Source organism: Lytechinus pictus, chromosome 11 (genome assembly GCF_037042905.1).
Source record: "Lytechinus pictus isolate F3 Inbred chromosome 11, Lp3.0, whole genome shotgun sequence".
Lineage (NCBI taxonomy): Eukaryota > Metazoa > Echinodermata > Echinoidea > Temnopleuroida > Toxopneustidae > Lytechinus > Lytechinus pictus.
The window spans coordinates 27,143,663-27,163,492 of NC_087255.1; the positions used below are offsets into that span (position 1 = coordinate 27,143,663).

General features: G+C 36.8%; 1 protein-coding gene across 1 annotated transcript; it reads left to right on the forward strand.

Moving 5' to 3' along the window:
• Window positions 1–373: 373 nt before the first annotated feature.
• LOC129283510 (angiopoietin-1 receptor-like) lies at window positions 374–17,535 on the forward strand. The gene is made up of 9 exons (XM_064106656.1): window positions 374–677; window positions 4,035–4,286; window positions 5,234–5,365; window positions 5,829–5,984; window positions 13,316–13,453; window positions 14,145–14,183; window positions 14,795–15,220; window positions 15,763–16,077; window positions 17,237–17,535. Exons 1-9 carry the CDS (start codon window positions 383–385, stop codon window positions 17,338–17,340), a joined length of 1,857 nt encoding a protein of 618 aa, XP_063962726.1. The 5' UTR covers window positions 374–382; the 3' UTR covers window positions 17,341–17,535.
• The last annotated feature ends 2,295 nt before the right edge of the window (window positions 17,536–19,830 follow it).

Genomic DNA, 19,830 nt, shown 5'->3' on the forward strand with positions numbered 1-19,830 from the left:
ACATAAATGTAATAATTATGAAACTCGCATATATGTTCCGTGAAGTTCACCAACCATAATTCTTTGCTTTTACTATAATTACGTAAAATCTCTCTGACGCCTCTGTGAGTATACATGATAAGTTTATGCAAATTTAAATGCGATACCTCAAGGCATTCAAATCAGTTTTAAATATCTAAGTTCCCCTGGTATATATGCATATCTTGCAAAAAGTATGAAGTAGACTCAACCTACGATATTGCGTTAAATGATCAAGGGCAGTTACAAAGGCGATATCTCCCTCATCACTTTTAAGATGGTGTTTTGATATTGGACAAATTATTTACTAGATTTTGTTTAATTCCTGTATTGTTTCTTTTGTGTTTTAGCTGTCAACATAGACATGACTTTAGTAACCAACCACCCTCTTTTGGACCCCTTTAACACTGATGATCAGTACATCAGCATCTACCTTGGACAAGAACATGCTACTCTAAGAGACTCTATTGCATTTGACCGTATCATCAAGACCGCAGAGTCCACAGGTCGCCCGAGTTACGACATGTCAACTAAAACTCATGGTATAAGGTTTCATTTCCGACAATCACAGGGTATCACTGCATTGGGTGCATTTCGTATAGGCGTCGAATATGAAGGAGAATCGCATTATACTTCAACTATTGTCCTCATGCATAATGGTAAGAATAATTCTATTTCCCCGTAATTTTTGTTAGAATGATGCCTCAAACTGTCACTAATAAGGTACTTTGTTATATCGAGAATATACATGTATATGTGACGTTATATTCAATCTTAGTGTGCTTTTTTCGTTTTAAATAAAAAAAAATCACTTGATTAGAAATGCATGATGGGGAGCATTCATTGTCAAATTGTGGCCATATCCATGGCAACTGACATATTGCTTATTTGGTACTTTTACGTCAGGCGCGTATTCATGAATTTGTACTCCGGGGGCTCGATCTAATTTTTGCGCCCCTGTGAACTTTTCGGATAATGGCGGTCCCCCGCCAGGCAACTATAGGGGCCTTAAATGCATGTTGAATTATCTTATTTCATAATTACGTGAAAAAGGTCATCGAAGATCATTATTTTGAAATCGGTTCATGAAAAAAAAATATCCATGAATATGTTGTAATACCACTTATTGAAAATAATAAATGCGACCAGAAAGCATAGAATTTTAAACACTTTGGGTTTCAATTTAGTTTAAATTCTCGTCAAAGTAGGCCTTACTAAAATTATGTGAGCGGGAGCTTTAATTTCTTTACCAGGGACGGATGTAGCTTTCGGCAATGTGGGGGGGGGGGGGGGGGGTCGGAAAAATATTTCAATCTATATGTTTCCCGATCGGACATTCTAAGCACTATTTGTAACCGTGAAGTTGATGGACAATACGTACATCGAAACAATTGATTCAAGCGCGAAGCGAGAGCTGAAAGTTTTTTATATTCTGACCTAAAAATCGGAAAGTCTAAAAGCACTTTTAGTATTCAAGAACAGGATGGGTATCTATCTCAATATTTTATGGGAGCGCGAAGCGCGAGCTGAAATTTCTGATATTTTGTCCAAATTTGGACATTCTAAGCACTTTTCCAACCATGACCAGGATCTAACTGTCAATTGATTCGAGCGCGAAGGGCGAGATGAAATTTTTTGATATTCTTCCCTAAATTTTTTGTCTTTCTAAGCACTATTGATAATCATGAACAGGTGGTTATCTAACAAATCATTATATGCGAGTGCGAAGCGCGAGCTAAAAAAACACGATATTCTGATCTTAAATATGGAAAGTCTGTAAGCACTTTTGGTAATCAAGAACAGGATGGGCATCTAACTATGCAATTGATGCAAGCGCGAGCTCCAAACTCATGTGAAACATGAATTTGGCGCCCCCGGTCAAACATCAAATTGGCTCCCCAAAGGTCGAATATGAATTTGGCGCCCCCTCCCTATAGGTTAAAAATGAATTTGGCGCCTCAGGACAAACATCAAATTGGTGCTCCCTATGTCGAACATCAATTCGGCGGCCCCCTATGTCGATCATCAATTCGGCCCCCCTAGACAGAACATCCGATTCGGCGCTCCATCGTCGAACTTTAATTCGGCGCCCCTTCGCTAGCACGAACATCAATTCGGCGCCCCTTTAGGTCGATCATAAATTCGGCGCCCCTATATCAAACTCCAATTCGGAGCCCCTAGGTAGAACATCAATTCGATCCCCTCGGTTGAAGATCAATTCGGCGACCTCATGTCGAACTTCAATTCGGCGCCCCCTCGGTCGAACATAAATTTGGCGCCCCTATATCCACTTCGGCGTCCCTAGCTAGAACATCAATTCGTCCCCCTAGGTTGAAGATCAATTCGGCGCCCTTGTGTCGAACTTCAATTCGGCGCCCCCTCTATCCAATTCGGGGCCCCTAACTAGCCCCCATGTCGATCATCAATTCGGCGCCCCTAAGTAAAACAATTCGGCGCCCCTATGTCGAACATCAATTCGGCGCCCCCTATGTCTAACATCGATTCGGCGCCCCTTTAGGTCGAACATAAATTCGGCGCCCCTATATCAAACTCCAATTCGGAGCCCCTAGGTAGAACATCAATTCGATCCCCTCGGTTGAAGATCAATTCGGCGCCCTCATGTCGAACTTCAATTCGGCGCCCCTATGTCGAACATCAATTCGGCGCCCCTATGTCGAACATCAATTCGGCGCCCATAGGTCGAACATCAATTCGGCGCCCCCTATGTCTAACATCAATTCGGCGCCCCTATGTCGAACATCAATTCGGCGCCCTTTCCCCAGTTGAACATTAATTCAGCGCCCTCCCTGCAGTTGAACGTTAATTCGGCGCCCCTTCCCTCTTCCCCTTTTTTTCTTCTCTCTGTCTTTCCCCCTTTTCTCTTTCTCTTCTTCTTTCCCTCCTTTTTCTCCCCTTTTCTTTTCCTCTCTTTTCTTCTTCTTTTTGGCGCCCCCTTTTCGCCTACTGGGTAGATCTACTGCACCTTATTACTATAGCAGGATTATTATTCCGTTTGGGCCTGAAATTCACCAAAACGGGGGAGAAAAAAACCCAGTGACTTATATCTACTTCGACTTTCGCGCAACTCCCACTTGGCCATTGAGTCCCTGTACAGATCAAGTTAGAACTTCGGTCTCTGTAATTGGTGAGTGGAGCCAACGGAGTTCAGCGGAACAACCAATATAACAGAGACCGAAGCTTTTGGCCCCCCCCCCAGAATACGCGTATTATTGTCGTTATATCAATAAAATCCGGTGGCTTGTAATTCATATTTTCTGGAGATAAAGAAGGCTAAGAAATCGTGGAAGATTTACAATTAAATTTGCACTGCTAACAGAACAGCGAACAAAAGATATATTGGTAATTGACGTTAAGACATAATAGAACATGATGCAGAATCAACGTTTGCTATCTCAGGTCCCTGACGTAATAGATTCGTATGTTTGGTATGGCAGCATAATAATAATAATAATAATAATACCAACATGCCTCACTGCCAAATGCATCCCTATGCGCTTCATTGGATATTATTACCCTGGCTTTAGCCCCGCAGCCTTTTACAGCATATCTAGTAGGTCCTAATTATAAGCCCCTATACTACATTTATACGTGAATGATCATTATCTCCAACCACGGATTGTCAAGATTGCATTTTTACTTAAGCCTTAAGGTAGGCCAATGTTGAAGGTTCGAGATGCATGAGATTTGTTTTCTTTCATTTTGTTGATAAAGTTTTGTATTGCCTTTTAATATAATCTCTCGTTTTAAAATATTTAGACCCTGATAGAATCGATTGGTAATCAGTTCAATGTTTGACTCTCTCAATTAATAGGATATACTAAAACTTTTTGTTTGATTTTGTTTACGGTAAATTTAGTTGCTACGATTATCTGTCAAAATATTGATAATTTATTTCCTAAGTAAGAGCTCACCTTTAAAGCATTCAATCATATTAAACTGAATGTCATGTTATGTGATTTCCAATGTTTTAGAAAAAAATACGTTTCTTTATACAGCAACAATAACTCCCGAACAAACAACCTTGACTGCCCATCTCGGAGAAACTGTTACAATCCTTTTCAACACAGATATGATGACTGACACACTCAAGTGGCGGTTTAATGGGGATTTAATATATGGCTCTAAAGGAAAGCAGAGTCTCACTTTGGAAAATATACAGATGGATAAGGCTGGATTATATAAATGTTTTATACAGTCACACAGATGGGATGCAGACCAGCAAGCAATACAGCTACTTCATATCATCAGTAAGTTGACACTTTATATTCATGCTGCATCTTCACCATGAAGAGCCTTTCTTTTCCCGAAGCACCTTTAGCCCCCCTACATTATAAACCTAAAACAAATTAGAATATGGCAATTTATCTTTTGTTACATTGAAGAAAAAAAATGTTTAAAAACAGGTAAATAACTTGTTAATATCAGGCCTGGTATGCTTTGTTGTTATTACCGTAAGGAACGACAAGAAAAAAAAGCGAAGTCATGCAACAAAGTGCGTCAGCTTAGTTTTCCCTTTTCTAAAAGCAATTTCCTTCAGTAGGCCTATTCTAAATTCCTGTGTCTTTTCACATTCATATGTAACAAGGATATAACAAATCAAGTTTGGATCAGTTGATTTTTTTCTGAACTAAAAGTTCAACACACTTGAAACACGCCTAAGAGGATTTTGTGCCAATTAAACACCGCTTTTCATATACCGGTAGACGGAGCGGGGGTTTGTTTTATTGAAACTCCCTTACCCCAGAGCAAAACTCTAAAACTCTTTTTTTTTTGGCGGCGGGGGAGGGGGGGGGGGGTTGGAATTCCGCATTATTCTTGTTTCATTTTGTTCTGGAATGCTTTTTGTTGCAATCAACTGACATTTTCCAATAAAACCCATCAAGATTTCAAAAATAAAATTCCTAACTTTAGTTTTGTTCAGGAGGTGTTTAGATCTATATCGCGAAAGACTCAGAACTTCCCACTAGAACCCATTCTTTAGTCTAGTTTAGAATTGAAAAAAGGATAAATTTTTATCTCTTAAACATTTTTTAATGAATAATAGTGATAAGCATGGGATATACTGTAAAAAATGAAGTGCTAATTTAGCACTTACAGTGCTTGTATAGGGACTGCACTACCAGTGCTGATTTTCTCGTTCAAATTGTACATGTTCCCTTGCATTGTAAATAATAATAGGGGTTACTTTACACAGAATGTCCAGCATACCGTTGGGGAGCTGACTGTGAACAAGATTGTCCTGAGTGTCTTAACGGAGGCAGGTGTGATGCAGACTCGGGGGAGTGTGTATGTCCTCCTGGTTTTAGCGGGACAACATGCGATCAAGGTAAGCTTTCCTAAATTGAACCAAGAAATAAGTATGTCCACATTCTCAGGACCATATACACGAAAACCCTCCCCCAACTTCCCATCATATCCATATAGGGGCCTTAGCATCTACACTATACCTCGGGGTTAACCGTATTCAATTGCACATGCAGATGCAAGGGGCCATAGGGGCTGCATGCCCCCTCCCCCTATTGGGCGGCGCAAAAAAAATAAGGAAAAAGGGGGAAGGAAGAAAAAAAAAAAAGAAGAGAAAGGAGGGGAGAAGAGAAAGTGGAAAAAATTAGGAAAACGAGTAGTTCAAGCTTATTCATGGATTCCTCATTACGAGTGGAGAAAATATATTTGCTTAATATTTGCTTTGCTTCACCTATATTAAACGTGAGAAAAGTTGATTTTACACTCCATATGGCATAACATATTTATGACATTTTGTCTATTTATCATCGCCATTTTCACTGCAGTCCTGGGGAGCAACCGGTTTGGACAAAATGGCAGTTTTTCCTGTGATACCTCAGGAGATGACCACAGTCTAGCGTGTCGGGGAAAACTCTTCTGCCTACCAGACCCCTTTGGATGCACCTGTGCTGCGGGATTCATGGGGATCGATTGCACAAGAGGTACACTCTGAGATCATCCTATGTGATGCAGTCACAACAACGAAACCAACTCCAAAACGACCGATGTATGTTACTGGAAATATCGTAATAGCGTTGGTCGGTACGGAATCGGTTTTGTCAGTGTGACTGGCATTGTTTTGTGTGATCTCCCTCTGCAAACCAAATTAAATAGATAATATAAAGTGAAAAGAAAAGGAAAGCAAAGAAATGCACTTAGCTGGAGGCACATGCCACGTGTTCAAAAACCTAGATCAATGTGGCACCAATGTCTTTTTCATCATTTATAGGGAACAGAGGCTGGCTAAACGATCTTAAATGGATGGTCCAGGCTGAAAATATTTATATCTAGCTAACTAGAAACAAATTCACAGAGCAAAATGCTGAAAACTTCATCAAAATTGGATAACAAATAACAAGTTATTGAATTCTAAAGTTTATCAATATTTTGTGAAATCAGTTATGTGCACATCGTCATGAATATTCATTAGGTGGGCTGATGATGTCACATCCCCACTTTCCTTTTCTTATGTTATTAAATGAAATCATACATCTTTCATTTTTTCATACATGTATAAATGATGTGTCTCCATTATGATGAAATAAGTTGCGGCAATAAATAACTAATGCACTTAATCAGTTGTCAATCCAATTGTTTTTTTGGTCTTGGTAGAAATTTTTTGAGTAAACCTTGTTTCGTATAATAAAATACAAAAGAGCTGAATAATGCAAATCTTTAAAATTAAATAACTTTGTTATTTGTTATCCGATTTTGATCAAGTTTTCAGCACTTTGCTCTGTGAATTTTACTCTATTTATTGAGATATAAATATTTTCAGCCTGGACCATCCCTTCAAGTGGATGTCATTCCCGGATGTCATTACTATGTAACGACATGGGGACAAGACCCAGACTTACTTTCTTTCTTTCTTTCTTTCTTTCTTTTTCTGTGAATGAAAATCACTACTTGAAAAAAAATTACCCCCTGCATATGCTAATGCTAAGAGCAATAAAGAAAAACCTAACCTTTGTAGGATCAGTACAGATGGTAACCAAAGACATGTTTGACGTACAAGAATATGATATAATGCCCTTATCCTTTTGATTGGTGCCTTTTACTCAGCGCAAGAAGTGTTAAGGTCAAGTATTTTCTCATCAAAGAATCATGTATTTCTAGTGTATACCTGCTTTAGTGCCAATGTTTAAGTGTTGACATTGGAACACATTGTCACATTGTTTAATTTGTGTTGAGTTTCATTTAAAGTATTTTGTTGAAGAGTAAGGGGAGGATCGGGGAAGTCATGATAAGCATCATCTAGAATCTACAATGTCATTAAAATGAGATCTTTGGATTAGGTTATAATGCTTCATGAAATAACCACATTGTTTTCTTTTAACAAGTGGTGCTTGGTTAATATAGTTGGTTTGTAATAGGAGGATGCATTTGTTTTCATCATTCTGCCATCGCCTGAGCTTTAATTGCCAAGTAATTTTGATCTACTATCAGGTTTTCAAAATTTACACCTGAAAATTAATTGTTAGGAGATAATATGTTTGGTTAGGTCTTTTCTGCAGGGTGAGGACTAGTTGAAAATGTCATCCTTATCTCATATATGTACATTGAGTGAAAATAAACAAACACAAATCCAAAGAGGACATTGCTTATATTGATTAATGAAATTAACATAATCTTTTACAAAGAAAACTGTATACATAATTGATAATATGGGTATGTTAAAAGGCTCAAACTACTAGGTAATCAAATTGTTTAACCGGCCGTTGTCTCTACGACATAGACTCTCTCGTGTTCCAAGCAAAAAAAGCATAATTATGACAATTTTATTGAAATTCGAAGTAAAAACAGGAAAGTTGTGACATTTTCAATATACCCATGCTCATATACCATGTATATAAGTGATAATCTGCAATAGCTGTATACAAATATAGTGTCACACACTTAATATTTTGATATTCTTTCTAACTAAATTTATATAACTGAGAATCTGAGATAATACATTTGATATGAGAGCTATGCAATGAGGATTGTAAAACAAACAAACAAGCCTAGTATTTCGTTGATGATTTGACCCAGCATTCTTGTTTAGCATGGAGTCTATGAACTTAATTAGCAGAATACCAATTATCAAGGCTAAAAATTGTTTTGTCATATCAAAATTAATATACATATATAAATAATGATCAAATTCAATGTATTTGCAAAATTATGCCATGCAAGAGTCCAGTACAGTGGCGTACCGTGGGTCACGGCATTGGGGGGGGGGGGGGGGGCACCATCAAAAATTTTGAGTCACCTAGTGAGCGCGCTCAGTTGCCAGGTATACTGACCTAAAGGAGACATTTTAAGGACAGTGCCATTAAACGGATATGTATCTCACTGACCATGCGAGCGCGAAGCGCGAGCTGAAAAATTTTGACATTCAGACCTAGAAAGGGACATTATAAGCAACAAACGAACAAAGCCCCAGGTAGCGATGGCCTGAGTGCAGAGTTTTACAGGTGCTTTTGGAATGATTTAAAAGATATGTTAATTAGTAGTTTAAATACTGGTTATGAGGAGAAAAAAATGTCATCCTCCCAAAGTCAAGCTGTTCTCACATTGTTATATAAAAAGGGTAATAAAGCTTTATTAGAAAATTGGAGACCAATATCACTCCTTAACATTGATTATAAAATAGCTGCAGGTGCATTGGCAAACAGAATGAAACAAATTATTCCGCATGTTATTTCGGATGATCAATCGGGATTTAGGAAACATAGGTCGGCATTAGAGAATGTGCGACTTGTACAAGACGTTATTGACTATTGTAAAATGAATAATCAATCAGGTGTTATCATGTACATAGATTTTCAAAAAGCGTTTCATAACGTTAGACACGATTTTCTGTTCACTACTTTACGTAAGATGCAATTTAAAGAGTCATTTATTCATTGGATACAAACGTTTTACACAAATGCAAATGGTAATGTCTTGAACAATGGTTGGTTGTCACAAAATTTTATTTTAATCGAGGTGTAAGGCAGGGATGCCCGTTGTCGGCTCTATTGTTCTTGGTAATTTCTGAAATATTAGCTCAAAAAATTAAACAAAATCCATTGATTACAGGTATAGCTGTACCAACTAAAGAAATATCTCTAGCCCAGTACGCCGATGATACTATAGTATTCGCCTATGGAACAAATTCTGTACAAAATATAATGACTGAGATTAATAGATTTGGAAATATAGCAGGGCCGAAAGTCAATTGGTCTAAATCTAAAATAATGAAGTTAGATGAAAATATAGAGTTAAATGACCTAGAATGCACGGTCGATCCAGTAAAATGTCTTGGAATATATGTTGGTAAAAACCATGTTGATGTAGAAAAAAGAAATTGGGAAGGGAGACTTGGAAAAGTCGAAAATATACTTAATTTATGGAAACTGAGAAATCTGACTTACTTTGGAAAAATATCTGTCATTAAGATTTTAATAGCATCACAATTTGTTTATGTTGCTTCGGCAGTTCCTGTGCCCGATTATATTTCAAAGGCATTGAATAAAAAATTATATACATTTTTATGGAATTCCAAAAAAAATAAAGTTAAGAGAAATGTATGTTTAAACAAAGAAATTGATGGTGGGTTAAACATGGTTGATATGAAAGCCAAATTTTCATCACTTCGATTAGCATGGATTTATAAATATATGGATGAAATAAAGGGAGCATGGAAAACTCTTTTTACCTATTGGACAAATAAGATTGGTGGTTTTCCATTATGTTTACATTATAATTGTAATAGTGTAGACATTGTTAATTTAGGGAAAAGGTATAATCTACCCTCCTTTTATATCGATTTTCTATATGTTTGGGCAAATTTGAGATACCAGAATTTTTTAAAAATTACTGATATTCCAAAACAAGTTTTATGGAATAACAGTAATATAAAAATACAAAATGAAACACTAAATTTTAATAAATGGAGGAAATCTGGTGTATTGATGGTAAATCATGTTATAAAAGAAGGTAAATGGAAAAACCTCAATACGGTATTTGATGATTTTGAAAACAGAAAATTATTATACAATTTTGAACTACAAAAGTTGAAGAAAGCATTTCCCAACACCTGGCTGGAAAATAGATCAAATGCACAACAAAAGGAAATAACGATTATACCTAATCTTATTGAAATATCAAATGGTGATTTAATTGATGTAAATATCTTGAAAGCTAGGCATTATTATCATTATTATTTAGAACATACCAAAACAGAAGCATCTTTCTTTATGTTTTGGCAAAATTATTTGGGACTTCAGATAGAAATTAATTGGGACAAAGTCCTGTATTTTAAACTTAGACAAATAAAAGATAAAAAGGTTAGATAATTTAATTTTAAGCTCCTGCATAAAATACTTCCGTCCCAATCAAATTTATTTAAATGGAGTTTAAAAAATGATGATAAATGTAATCTTTGTTTACTTAAGGGAACAATTATGCATATGTTGATAAAATGTGAGAATATAAAACCTCTATGGAAAATGGTAGAAGACACAATTGTTTTTGTTTCTAAAGTACAGGTCTGTGTTAATAAAAATATAGTAATTTTAGGTTGGAATATACAAGAACCGAAATACTGGTTAATTAATATCATTTTGAATTTTACTCAATACACCATTTACAGAAATTATATTGAAACGAGTATGAAAAAAGGTTATTACTTTGTTAATGTAAATAGATTATGGATGAATTTGAAAATGAAACTGAGATGGTATTTAAGTTCAAAATATGTTACCAAAAATAAGAATACAAAAGAAATTGACAAATTGCTGGAACTCATTTATTGATTGATTAATTTGATTACTGTATATACTTTGTGATTTGTAAACTGTATTATAGAGATGTAAATAAAGTCCCTCGAAAGAGGTTTAAAGAGAAAAAAAAATACACAATTGATAATATGGGTATGTTAAAAGGCTCAAACTACTAGGTAATCAAATTGTCTAACCGGCCGTTGTCTCTACGACATAGACTCTCTCGTGTTCCAAGCAAAAAAAGCATAATTATGACAATTTTATTGAAATTCGAAGTAAAAACAGGAAAGTTGTGACATTTTCAATATACCCATGCTCATATACCATGTATATAAGTGATAATCTGCAATAGCTGTATACAAATATAGTGTCACACACTTAATATTTTGATATTCTTTCTAACTAAATGTATATAACTGAGAATCTGAGATAAAACATTTGATATGAGAGCTATGCAATGAGGATTGTAAAACAAACAAACAAGCCTAGTATTTCGTTGATGATTTGACCCAGCATTCTTGTATAGCATGGAGTCTATGAACTTAATTAGCAGAATACCAATTATCAAGGCTAAAAATTGTTTTGTCATATCAAAATTAATATACATATATAAATAATGATCAAATTCAATGTATTTGCAAAATTATGCCATGCAAGAGTCCAGTACAGTGGCGTACCGTGGGTCACGGCATTGGGGGGGGGGGGGGGGGCATCATCAAAAATTTTGAGTCACCTAGTGAGCGCGCTCAGTTGCCAGGTATACTGACCTAAAGGAGACATTTTAAGGACAGTGCCATTAAACGGATATGTATCTCACTGATCATGCGAGCGCGAAGCGCGAGCTGAAAAATTTTGACATTCAGACCTAGAAAGGGACATTATAAGCAAATTTGTGTTATCATGTTACATACCTGTCTTGCTAAACAGACAATACGAGCGCGATCGAGCACAAGCTGAAATTTTTGTATATATTGACCCCAAACGGACATTTTAAGGACTTTATTTTAGGAATCAATTAAGAGTATACATATCTCACCATATTCATCTAGTGCGAGTGCCAAGTGCTTTCTGATTTTGTTAGAATTATATCTAAACACAGGAAGCACTTGTAGTCATTGTAATCATGGTTAACATACGCATCTCACTAATCAAATATTGCGAGCGCGAAGCGCGAGCTGAAATTTAGGAAATTCGGACCTGAAGAGGGGCATTCTAAGGCTTGTTTGTAGGAATTCACTAAGACCATACGTATTTCACTAACCAAATGATGCGAGCGCGAAGCGCGAGCTGCAAATTTTTGATATTCAGATCAGAAAAAGGGATATTTTGAGGACTATTTTTAAAGGAATCCATTAAGAGTATACATTTCTCACCATATTCATCTAATGCGAGTGCCAATCGCTTGCTGACTTGGTTAGAATTACATCTAAACACATGAAGAACTTTTTGTAGTCATTGTAATCATGATTATCATACGCATCTCACTATATTGCGAGCGCGAAGCGCGAGCTGAAAATATAGGAAATTCAGACCCGAAGAGGGGCATTCTCAATTAAATTCAATTTATTTCAATTCAATTTATTGTTAACCATCAAATACAAAAACAATACAAACAATTTAACAACAATGAAGGGAAATTACAATGATGGTAAGGTGACCCCGGAGAAGCAAGGCTTATAAAAGGGGCCTGTTTGTAGGAATTCACTAAGACCATACGTATTTCACTAACTAAATGATGCGAGCGCGAAGCGCGAGCTGAAAATTTTTGATATTCAGATCAGAAAAAGGGACATTTAAGGACTGATTTTAGGAATTCATGAAGAGCAGACATATCTCACCAATCCTTTAATGCGAACGTAAGCACGGACAGGAAATGTTTCATATTAATACCTTAAAATGGGGCGATCACTTAAGTAGTCATGAAAAGAAGCATATGTCACTACATAAAACAATAATAGCTTGAAGTGCGAGGAAACATATTTGGTGTATATTGACTTGATTTGACAACGTCACGTTTCTCAAATATACTTGAAAACTATAGTATTCCGAAAAAAATATTTGATCTATTATATCTAGTTAAACAGACTATGCGAGCACCAAGAACAATGAAGACATAGGCCCTGAGCAAATTATGTTTCATAAAGTTATGACAAAAAAGTTTATGTATGTAATATACAGTAATATAACATAGGGCCTAATTATAATATAATATAAAATTAATAATTTCTTCTTTCCCACTACGTTTCTCTTCCTTTCTCCCTCTTTTTCTCCCTTTCCCCGTTTTTTTTTTTGTTTTTTTTGTTTTGGGAGGGGGGGGGGGGCAGCCGATGGGGGGGGGGGGGCACGTGCCCCCCATGCCCCCCCCCCGTAGTTACGCCACTGCAAGAGTCAGTAAAAAGTACAACTGTGTCGATGTTTACTTCTATAAGTGCTTGTTGTCAATGATCTATTTATATGCTGTTGAATGCTATCCATACTATTAATACACATGTGTATAATATTCCACTTCATTTACTTTCTACAAGAATGTGCACGAGGGAGATATGGGGCCAACTGCTTGCAAGAATGCCACTGTGGCCCAACGAACATCTGTAAGAAGGATACAGGGGAGTGTATGGATGGGACTACATGTGCAGATGACTGGACAGGTGTCAATTGCCAAGGTTATTAAGTTCTTTTCTAACATTATTTTCCATTAAAAATTCTGAAGAATATGAGAAAAAGCGCGTGCACACAAAAACCCCCTCTCACACCATGCACACGTGTACCCTCACACTCATACCGATTAGATAGGCTGATAATATACTTAGTATGAAATAATTTGAACGTCCGTAATATTGCAAGCATATGATTTTTTTCTCCCAAAAGTTTTTATTAATTTGACCAAAATATATGCAAGTTCTTACATACTTTTAATGCGAGGTATATTTGTTAAATATTGTTTTTAAAATGAAAATTGAAATTAATCATTACAAAGAGTACTTTAAGTCTTTACACATGCGGATATTTACATTCAATTCGTTAAATACCTCTCATTCTTTTTTTTAAGCCTTTTGAATCATTCCGGCTTTAATTGATTAATTTAAAAGGTGTGAGTGGTTAACAGGCCTATAGTTGGATGAGAAAAGTTACTCTGTCATCGATGAACATTTTGGTTCTTTACATGACGGTCATGCATCATGCCTCACCTTAAAATCAGCTTTACTTTCCTAGCTGCTCTATTGAGAAGCTAAGAAGCTATATGTGTTAAATCCTCGGTTGAGGAAAGCTACTGCGTTATTGATGAACATGGGATTTTAAGTCTCAAATGCAGTAAATAATCACTCTTCTTTTATTATTCATGTCTTTTTACAGTTAGAGGTTCACCCTCTCTTGACACTGGTGATGATGAAGGTAAAACCATAATGAACTCAGCATGATCGACATGACGTAGTTTAGATTAACCTTAAATCAAGGTTATTTATTTTAAAGTGCGAATGGGAATGACTTGGCAACATGTGGTTTTTATCTCCCTTTGTATGTATCCAATTTAAAATGGATTTTACTTAACGAAAGAATTCTTCTAGAGTTGAACAACTTCTTTTGCGACTCCCAACAGCCAAATTCGAAAGTGTTTCCACCACTGTTGATCAACAGTTAAGAATAAGTAGTCGGATAATTTATTCCTGATAAGCTGCCATGAATTTAAAATAATTAAGTTAGTAACTATGATGAAGATATACATATATATTTTTCAATTAGATACAATGATTAAACTAGGTTTCGAAAAAATTAAAGATATTACATGTAGCCATCAATTTATATGGTTAAAATGTTCGAAAATATGAAAAAATATAGTGGTGTTGATGTAGAGAATTTATGAATTTCTTCATGTTTTTTTTTTAAGTCTGGGAAGGAAAAAGAAGAAAAAGGAATTATTATTGTTAGCTGATGATTGTATTCATATGTCATGGATTTTATATGTAAGCCCATATTCCTTTTTGTCTTCTGATCTACTATAATAGTGATTACGGATATTGCAACCACTTCTCTCTACGCTCCCATTGCTGACACCACTTTAGCTCCAATTCCAGTTACCACGATAGATACCATCCCCGCTAGCACAACCGAGACTACACAACCAGTTCCATCTTTTGAAATATCAAGCTTCCAGTACTCCCGGGTTAACCACGGGAATCCTACAACATTTATTTGTGTTGTGAAGGCATCTCCGAGTCCTCCTGCATTAGAAAGCATCAGCGTCACCTACACAGTGAACGGACAACTAACGATCATTCCACGACTCAATTCCACCGCTAATGAGACAACCAGAACATCCTGGTACCAGGCTACAGTGAGACTTGATGAGATGCCCAAGAACTTTACGTGTCTTTTCCGTGGACCGGACGAGATGATATTAGCCTCACAAGATCTTGCTGTCTATGTCTTTGGTGAGTATGATACCATGCCTACTTCATTTTACAAGATAGTTTACTGCAGCGTTTAAACTTTCAACACAACATGTGGACCGTTAATATGAGATGATAATATTTCGGACTTAAGTAGACTCTAACATTTGTCTAGTTTTCTGTCACAAAAATGCCTCTGTCACCAATGTTTGTAGAATTTTAATCTCACGGTGGTAATTACAGTATGTTATGTTTCTAAACGAGTAATGATATTGTTGATATTGTGATCAGCTACTGAGCCTTGTTACCGTGGTGCTTCCCATAGTGGCAAAGTTACAATAGTTGTAGCTTTATGAAACGGGCTTCTTTACCATGAGCAGTATAATTAATTTATGTTTATATTGAACGTAAGTCTGTAGCAAAAACATGTAAAATTCGAGCATGAGAATGATGAGATCTTTGTAGTGTCGAAAATAACTTTAAAATTTCAACAGTAGTGTAATACTGAGGCTTAATACTTCTAAAATGAATCATTGAAAGTAAATATTTTTCATGCCGATTTTCTTTTCAATCTTACCTGTCAGAGCCCCCAAACTTTAATGAAGCAAACATTCTCGTTCGGGAATCAACATCTCAATCGATCACCATACGCTGGTCAGCTTGGAATGGGAATTATGATTACGGCGATGGGCCAGTGATTGGATATCATGTCTACTACAACACCAATGGTCAAAGTGATCTAGTTAGAGCATCACAAAATATCATCAGCAATACAACCTACCACATCACTGGATTGGTACACGATAGACAGTATGATATCAGAGTGACTGCTTTAAGAGAAGGTGAAGGGGGAGAGGGGAGTTACAGCTCACCAATAACAAAAAGGACCAGCTGTATTGGTAAGATCGTATATGCATTAACAATACGGACAGGCGATCCTTTATTTTTTATGTTTAGCAAACAAAGATATTGGAAAATGCAAATATAAAAAAAAAATCCCCATCAGTAAAATTTCCGGTTCCAAGTAAGCAACCAGCAGCAGTATCACCGAGACAAGTCTCAGAGCAAATGCATCGTCTTTTAGCACGTTTAAAAAACAAGTAATTATTGTAAGTGCCATGATATTTTGTGAGGGTACAAGACGACCTAATGATTTACTAATTGAATCTCAAGGGTATAGAGTTAAATGACCAATACTTTTATCTTCATGCTGTTCTTCTATCCTCCCTTTATTTTTATCCACCCGTCCTGCGGGACGTATTATGGTATCACGCCCGGTGTCCGTCTTTCTGTCCATCCGTCCGTCCGTCTGTCTGTCTGTCCATTAACTTTTCTTTGTAAACGCGATAACTTCAGTTTAACTTAACCTAGGCTCATATAATTTGGTTTGTATGATACTAGCATGAATCCCAGGAATCCTTTTGAATTTTAGGTCAAAAGGTCAAAGATCAAGTCGACGCCTTCCACTTTTCTTGCTTGACCAAGAACTCCATTTTCCGCGTTACAGGCGGGCGTATAATGTGCTCGCCCTAGCGACACTCTTGTTCTTATTTCCTCCCATTTGTGACTATTTGAAAATTCTTGGAGGCAGTGGCCTGCATTTGTTTAAAGTTATTTTGATACATACTTCGAGCTTTGCCTGTTGCTTTAACAATAATGAACACTTTAAATCTATAAGAATATGCAAAGTGTAATGTTCAAGAGTGAATAAATTGAAGAATATCATGGTATACTTTTCTCTCCATCTTGAATTTAATAGACTACACGAAGGCTAGTTTATTCTGGTTGCCAGGGAACTGAAGAATGCCACGTACACCATTCTTCTAAGATGAAACCGCTGCTTTTGATTTCCTTTTGCTCCGTGACCATTGCTGTTGAAACCAAATGCATGCTCAAAGCAGCAAATGGAATTAGTAAAGGCAAATGCTTATCCATGCAGAAAGGAACATGCCTGGGGTGTTGCGGTTGTTTTCATCTCAACAACTATCAGTCTTTGGTTGATTTTGCAATGATTTATATAATAACACACATCCTTTCGTTTTCTTTTCTCTTTTGCAGCACCTTCTACCGCACCCGTCTTATCCCTGAGAGGTCAAACTCAATCATCAATCTCTCTGAGTTGGGAGGTGATCTATGACTATTTCATATATTCTTATAATTAATCGCAATTTAGGCTAAAATATGTTAAGAAAAATAGCTGGCTGTGTATTATCATAAATAAGGCATCTCTGAATAAGAAAAAAAAAACTAGCATTTAGTATGCTCTCCATAGTTAACTATATCACAGCGTTTACAAACGATTTTAAAACAAGTACATGATAATTACAATACAAATACACGCAAAAGAAATTAATCGGAAAAGAGGTATGTTTTTAGATGTTTCTTAAATTGACCTGAAGAGTTTGATGATTTAATGAAAGTGGGGATGTTGTTCCATTCTTTAGAAGCAGTAACACTAAATGTGCGATCACCTGTTTTTGTACGAGTTTTGGGTATGGCAGGCAAATATGGGTCTTTAGATGAACGGAGATTAGGGCGAGTTGGTCCATGGGAATCAATGTTATCTTTGATATATTTTGGCATCTGGTTATTAAAGGCTTTGAAGACAAAAAGAAGTAATTTAAAGACAATTCTCTTCTTTACAGGGAGCCAATGAAGAGATTTAAGTAAAAGGCCAGGATCATGACGTCGGTCCATCTTAAATATAATACGGGCTGCCCAGTTTTGTAAACTTTGTAGGTGCTTCAAATACACTTGTGGGAACAGATGTTGATAGGCTGTTACAGTAATCTAATCTGGACAAAATATGACAACGAACAGCACTGTGGCAGTTTTCTTCAGTTATGTACTTTTCTTATCTGCGATATGTTTCTTAGATGGAATCTGACAGATTTACATAATTGATTAACTTGTTCTAACATATTCATATTACAATCAAAGTAAGCACCAAGGTTTCTAACAGATTTGGATGATACAATAGTAGTAGAACCAATACCAAGGCTAATATCACTAAGGGAACGAAGGTTATGACTTGAATATATGACAAGAAATTCAGTCTTTCCTTCATTGAGTTTAAGTCTGTTATGAGTCATCCAACTACAGATGTCTGTGACACAAGCACAAAGAGTCTTCTTCGCTTCATCTACACTGCAAACCTTAGGATCAAATGTTACGTAAAGCTGTATGTCATCAGCATAAGTATGGTAGAAGACATTATGATGACGAGCGATGTTTCCTACAGGTAAGGTGTAGATACAGTAGCCGATCGGCCCAAATACAGACCCCTGCGGCAAGCCTATAGAACTCGCACTACACTGAGATGACTTCCCACCTATTTCTACTTTGGTAGTCCAGTCTGCAAGGTAGGATTTGAACCACTTGAGTGCAATACCGTTGACTCCTAACCTGTTTGACATACGAGATATCAAAATTTGCCTGTCGATGGTATCGAATGCTGCTGATAGATCAAGTGACAACAAAAGTGCCACATGACCTTTATCTAAGGCAAACATTATATCATTTTTCACCTTCACTAGAGATGTTTCCGTACTGTGGTGTGGTCTACATGCCGATTGGTGTTGCTCAAACAGGTCATTATCAGCCATGTGATCCATAAGTCTTCGACATATAACTTTTTCAATGATCTTTCCAACAAGACTCAAATTGGACACAGGTCTATAATTGGAAAGACAGTTCCTGTCGAGTGATGGCTTTTTAAGAATTGGTCGTATAACTGCAGTTCTCGCTGCCGCTGGAAAGTTTCCTGATGAGAGCGAGGAGTTGACTATCTTGGTTATGATGGGAAGATCTTGGATGTTTTCCTTCAAGAAACATGTAGGAATGGGATCCAGGCTGCATGACTTACTTGCAGAACCTTGATGATTTTCAATATCTCATCTTCAGTTGTCAGATCAAAACAGATCATAGGAGATGATGAAAACGGTCTAGATTCAATCGAGGTCCCGGAACATGAAGTGATATCCCCAAGACTTTCACTTTCATGAATCTTTTCAATCTTGTTGGTAAAGAATGTAGAAAACTGGTTACACAAGGTCTCCGCACAGTCATGGAAGGGAAGACACATATTATTTCTGTTCAGTAAATAGTCCAATGTCCTGTAAACTTCCTTGGTATCAGAAGAAGAAAGTGCATGTTGAAAGTAGGACATCTTTTTCCTGCAAATCAGATTTGATGTTTCACGCTATTGCTGACTTGCTTTTCTGCCACTTTCTTTCAGCTCTGCGCCTTTTCCGTCGAGTAAGATGGATCTCCTCGGTGTACCAAGGCATTCTTCTACGTACCGCACAGGTCCTTTCTGTCGATGGAGCCAAGGAATCGATAAGACCACGCAGCGTATCATTGTACCAATCAAAACTATGATCAGTATCCTCATGTGGTGAAAACTTCTGAGTCATCGTTTGAAGGGAATCTCTGAATCTGTCCCTATCAATTGCTTTATAATTACCAGAGGTTAGTGTGATCATCTCTTGCTGACTGACAGGGATTGTCAGCTCCAACCTCACTACAGAACGGTCAGACATCAGCATATCTTGCACGCTGCATCTCTTGATTATTGACTCAGATTCTCTGGTGAAAACAAGATCCAGTGTGTGTCCCCGCGAATGGGTTGGACCAGTAACATGCTGATGTAA

Bases quoted from the DNA above. Each gene is read 5' to 3' on its own strand.
- LOC129283510 (XM_064106656.1), top strand. From the start codon at position 383: ATGACTTTAGTAACCAACCACCCTCTTTTGGACCCCTTTAACACTGAT. The intron at 678-4,034 runs GTAAGAATAATT...TTCTTTATACAG, and splicing joins TATTGTCCTCATGCATAATG to CAACAATAACTCCCGAACAA. The intron at 14,184-14,794 runs GTAAAACCATAA...CTACTATAATAG, and splicing joins TGACACTGGTGATGATGAAG to TGATTACGGATATTGCAACC.